We start from the raw sequence: 6,000 nt of genomic DNA, 5'->3' as shown, positions 1-6,000 counted from the left end.
CCAGGCATGGTCCAAGCAGTAATAGTCATTAAAGGTTACAGACTTTTCAATGTAATACCATGAAACTTTTCACGTTATAACATTATCACGTTTTAATGCGAAAAGTATCTTGTTACAACAATAAATCTTTCACATTATAACGTGGTTGTTTTTGTGTGTGTGTGTCAGCAGTATGCTTCCGTACAATCAACACATTTTATATATATATTTATTCAAACAAAATCATGTATTTAAATAATTGCAGTAGCAGTGGACATACAATCTTTATTCATATGAAAAGTTCTCTTAGGTAATGACAACTGACAAAAAAATGAAGGGGGCCTGAAATATATTCCAGTGACACTCATGAACATCATAAAAGATCCATGCAGTATGGCTCTAGAGTGTACACATCCCAAGGCTCATGGTTGACTTAAAGTGTAAGAATCCACAGAGAAAGACCATTACGATGTGCAATAGCCATCTCCCAGACCGAATTCATCTGGGTTACCCAGGGAGCAAGAAGAAATTAAATAAGTGAGAGGAACTTTTAGTATTTCAGGCAGCATGATGGTGCTCGTGGCATTCAGTCAAAATAAATTAGTTTTGTGTATGTTCATGGTTATGAACATGTCACACTGAACAATGATGTGACTCACTGATGTATTTTAGAGCTATATCAGGCTTTGGATACAAACATTATACTTGTCAGGAGGCTCAGTTTGTTGTTTTCTTGGTCTTTTTGTGGGTTTTGTTGACAATTACAAAAATATAGAGTATTATCACTTTACCTTGAAGAGAGTCTACAATAGAGATTTGACCTTAGTCCATCAGTGGGCAGGTTACAAAATTAGCACCAGCTTCAAAATATGCAAGTGGCTGGTAGATTTGCTTCACTCACCAGCCAGAAAAACAAACAAAAAAACAACAATGGAAATCTATCGAGTTGCTGGTAAAATTTGAGCTTCCACTAGCCATTTTGCAGATTATGATCATAATATAAAACATCTGTCAAAAAAGTTTATTTACATTTATAGTTATTATCATAGTATGTGTTTGAGAATTCATCTGCAGGGGAGAAAAAAACTACAGCTGATATCCATCTTCAGTGCTCAGCAGTAGTGCCACTGGCTTGCCTTGGTGAGTATCAAACACATCTGATAGTGTTTGCTGACAGGGAGATGATAAAAGATGATGTAATTCACTACAGTTCCAGCTGGTTAGTTAGTTGCTTGTGTCTTGGGGGCAGGGATGTTGGGAAATCTTCCACAAGTATTCACCTCTCTCTTCAATGGTGAGTGAAAAGAAGCAGTTGCCACAATTCCTGTGCATACTGAAGAAATGGTTGTCAGCACCTTCCCCAGTCTCATAAACAAGGGGATTTTGGTGACACAAAGAAGCATAAAACACATTCAATTGGGATTGTTAAAGAAACATAATCTGGCTGCCTCTACTACATAACATAAATATAATCTTTATTTCCGTTTACACATTTTTAGAAGGTTGATTCCACAATATAAAAAAGCCTCTTTTATGAGAATTTTCATAGGAGGAGGCCAGGCCACAAATGTAATGTCAGGACCAACAGAAAAAATGCAAACCAACAAGACACATTAACTTACATATTAACTTTTCATTTAACAGCCTAACTTTGTCCTGCTTTGCTGTGACCAACAATAAATTCATTGCTAAGAAACTCAGGACTGGTGTAGGGTTTACCTAAGTATTGGTCAGCTCAGGCTAAAATGCTACTATATCATTAATTCATACATACATACATACATACATACATACATACATACATACATAACACTATGCCACCGACTTTTAATATGACTGAGACTCTTTCCCAATCTTAACAACCTGGCAAAAAATATTTGCCACCCTGTCATGAGCCTAGTGACTTGAAAAAAAGTGTGATTTTGTGGCTATAAAATCAGTCACAAGAAGCTTAAATACAAATATACTGTGTCATCTGAAGCCTGAATAGTCTTCATGGTTATCACTGTTGTGTATCTAGAGTATGTATAACTTTCTTGGTATATAAATAAGCCATCATATCATTGCCTGGCAATGATATGATAAGACCAGTTATTTAATAATTAAACAGTTGAACTATGTAGAATGTCAGTCCCACTATTGTGTGTATGTCTATGTAGAGAACAGGGGGCCAGTAGAAGCAGCAGTGAAGACAGGGCCAGTATAAAGTCCTGGTCCATCAACAGGAACCTATGAACAAAATAATACAAATATGAATATATACTGGTATGGAATCAATCAGATATTTTATAATAAGCACATCAACATACTTCATCAAACAACATATTTTTAAAATGTACACCTGGATTTAAAATATCAGCAACATTTCCATTTTTTATGAACCAAATTGTCTTGCAATCCATAAAATATATCTCAAGTTTTATTTATCTCACAGTTGGCCTTTCTTGACAATTTCTTGATACAGTGCTTGCCAGGCATTAAGGCTTGTAGTCTTATCATAAATTCAGTAAAGTTATTTAATAGAAACTGTGCATGAAAATGGCATTAATAATATCTGAGCTGAAATGTACTTTTTTGTATATACGTATATCTTCTGTATGTGTATGTTCATGCTTGCTCTTATGGAGCTGACCACATGGGGAATATCCAAACAGACAAAATACAGGTAAAATAAAGTAAAAAAGAATCGAATTCCCTCTTTGTTTGAGAAACTTGACAACTGCTTGTGTAACTATTTTTAACATTACCTCTCCCAGAGCCTGTAGTGCAACAGTAGCTGCCATGGCCTTTGCATGTTTCTTATTGGGACTGGCTGTCTGGGGCTGGTAGTCCACACCATTCACTGTGACCTGGATATAATCAAAACATATGAATGGATGAATGTCACAATTTAACCATAAGGGGATACAATAAATAAATTCTGCATCTGAGTAGAAACAGACTTCAGAATAGGGGAGGGAATCAAACCTCATTTTTTTATTTTAGATAACACACCATTTGACTAATCAAGTGCTTTAACCATTAGGGAGATAGACGGTTGGTACAGAAAATACAGAACAACTGAATACAGCTCTCTTCCTTTCCAACAAAACAGGTGTTGCTCTTCTTATTCTTCTTCATGTTTCTTACAAATTGAACGGTAATTATAGACTGTGAGAAATTGTAGTTCTCTTGTAGAGCAGAGTTAGACAACCATCCACCGTATGGAATGGTTCATTCCATGAATGACAAACGTGAAGGTTAAGCATGCAATTACTTCATGAAAAGGAGTGAGACTAATGAACAAAATCAAAATGACTCACCTTGAAGAGAAAATTCTTCCGGTGGTCAGGACCACTGTGGTGAACCATGACAAAGTCTGGCTGCATTATCCGTCTCTTATTACACAACTCAATGAGAGCAGACACCGGGTGCTTCCCTGCACACAGAAAGAAAAGGCAGAATAAGTGTGTGTGTGTGTGGGGGGGGGGGGGGGGGGGGCGCATTATAACCCTGTGAGACTTGCTATGTACACTATTTACGATAGATGTTCACACACTAGTGATGTCTAACCGTGCCACCACCTGTTCCCTTGACCTGATTCCCTCCTCTCTTCTCCAAAACATCTCACACGACATCTTGCCTTTCCTCACCACCCTGATCAACTCCTCCTTCACTTCAGGCCTTATTCCAGCTCCTTTCAAGACAGCTACAGTAAAGCCACTCCTAAAGAAACCCACCCTAGACTCAGCTGACATCCACAACTACAGACCTGTATCTCTTCTTTCATTCCTCTCTAAAACCCTGTTACAATCGCTGGTCATCTCGCGCCTGGACTACTGCAACTCGCTCTTGGCTGGACTCCCAGCCTCTGTGACTAAACTGTTGCAACGTATCCAGAACGCTGCAGCGTGCCTCGTTTTCCATCTACCCAAATTCCCCCATGTGACCCCCATCCTCCGTGACCTCCACTGGCTTCCTGCTGTGTTGGCCTTAAGGCCGTCAACGGAACTGCACCCATCTACCTCCAAACACTGGACAGACCACACGCCCCAGCGTGAACACTTCGCTCTACTACATCAGCTGGCCAGCTGGTACCACCATCGCTAAGAGCAAACAAAGGCCGCCCAGCGAAGTCCCGACTCTTCCCTGTTCTGGCGCCTCAGTGGTGGAACGAACTCTCGACCAATGTCAGGACAGCAGAGTCACTCGCCATCTTCCGCAAAAGACTCAAGGCTCACTTGTTCAGACTTCACCTCGACCCCTGCATAGCATGACTCCCCCCCCCCCTAAAAAAAACCAAAAAACTTGTATGTTCTTACCCCAAGCACTTACATCATAGCACTTATGAACTTAAGTTATCCTTGATAAATAGCAGCTACTTTGCTCAGATGAGGGCTTGAAAATTGTGTCTATCTTTTCTTTTCTACTTTATCAACAGTGATATGTATGATATTGGACTTCCTCACATGCAGACCCCAGACAGTTCGGGTTGGCTCTCCTTTAGTGCAACACCAGAGCCCCCCAGGGCTGTGTGCTCAGCCCCATCCTGCTCACTGTACATCTATGACTGCACTCCCAGACATCAACAGAACTCTATTGTTAAGTATGCAGACAACACCACCATCATCGGCCGCTTTACAAACAATGATGAGAGTTCATATCAGGAGGAAATCAAATATCTTGCAGAGTTATGGACAGAACAATCTACTATCAACGTCAGCCAAAAAAACAAGGAGCTGATTGTTGATAAAGAGACACACCACTGTCTACATCAGTGGAGCTGAGTTGGAGCAGGTGAACAGTTTTAGGTTCATGGGAATTACATCACTGAGAACCTGTCTTGGTCATCACACATCACAACTCTGGTTAAGAAAGCACAGAAAAGACTATACTTCCTATGTGGTAAACCTATACTGAGGAACAATAGAAAGCTTCCTGACTGGAAACATCACATGGCATCTTGCACGGCCCTTTGTTTGCACGCAACAGAACAGATTCTAAGATTCAAATTTAAAGCTATGAATAGCAGGCTCCAGAAATGTATGACGGAATGCTCAGAGCTAAAGTAGGGGACCAAAAGCTGCACTCTAGCCCCACATTTTTTTCCTGTTTAATCATCAACATTCGTTCTTAAACAGAGAATGGGGGTGTGGTTAATAGTGGGACCTAATCCATCACCATTAGACTGTTGTTCTAGCAAGAGCAACATCAATAACTCGAATGGCGATAACATGGATATTTAGCAGGGATAGTGACAGCTGTCACTCTCACACAGTGTTTCTCAAACTTTTTCAGACCATGGACCACTTCACCAATAAAAAAAAAATGCACAGACTACCTAGCGTTCACTTCCCAACATCCCCAAAAATAATTGCCCTAATTCAACATTATATTAGAAATCATAGCCTAATTTGACGATGGTCTTGAAAAAAATAGCCTAGCCTGCTCACTCATCATTGTCTCTGTTGTCATCTTAATAGAAGGAATGGAGACATCAGTGTAGCAATGTCTGGCTCCAAACTGGAGAATTTTAGTCTCACATAGCGGTCAATGGCTGATCATTTTTGACATAAATCGTAACACCAGCGTACATTTTCACATACATTGCTGAAGCCTGACATCATAACAAAACAATTTAAATAATTGCTGAATATACAAATATGCTGATTTAATATTAAAAATCAACACATCTATCCTACTCACTACGAGGCTCTGGAGTCGCTCAGTGTCACATACAGTTAGTGAAACACTTCATTTAAAACATGCTATTTCACCAGATCTACTCATGGACCACACTTGAGAAAGGCTGCTCTTACATAAGTTGTTCTTGGGTATTGAGGAGCTGTAGAGTTTATTCACGGTCAAAATGTAAGAAAATTTGTGATGGTCAACGTCAGAAGCAAATAGAAATAAACTATTTGCTCTTTGAGCCTCCAAGCGACAGGAGCGCCAACCAACTGCCACACTGCCCGTTTACTGAGAACACAAATTTCAGGGGGGAACCATACATTTTACTTTAATCCTCCAATGGTCATGCTT

At 39.8% G+C, this 6,000-nt stretch overlaps 1 protein-coding gene across 2 annotated transcripts in view; it reads right to left on the bottom strand.

Annotated features, from left to right (window-relative positions):
- Positions 1–247: 247 nt before the first annotated feature.
- The window catches only part of sonb (SON DNA and RNA binding protein b), a 74,455-nt gene continuing 68,702 nt past the window's right edge, over positions 248–6,000 (bottom strand). For both annotated transcript variants that reach the window (XM_084347021.1, XM_084347022.1), the window contains 3 exons: positions 3,282–3,397; positions 2,727–2,828; positions 248–2,208 (listed from right to left, as the gene is read on the bottom strand). In XM_084347021.1, the coding sequence (XP_084203147.1) occupies positions 2,131–2,208; positions 2,727–2,828; positions 3,282–3,397 (296 nt within the window). In that variant the 3' untranslated portion in view covers positions 248–2,130. The remainder of the gene's footprint in view (positions 2,209–2,726; positions 2,829–3,281; positions 3,398–6,000) is intronic.

Source organism: Pagrus pagrus (assembly GCF_965226575.1).
Source record: "Pagrus pagrus genome assembly, chromosome: 24".
NCBI lineage: Eukaryota > Metazoa > Chordata > Actinopteri > Spariformes > Sparidae > Pagrus > Pagrus pagrus.
The sequence above is the reverse complement of the archived record's forward strand: the minus strand, read 5'-3'. Positions and strand labels throughout refer to the sequence as shown.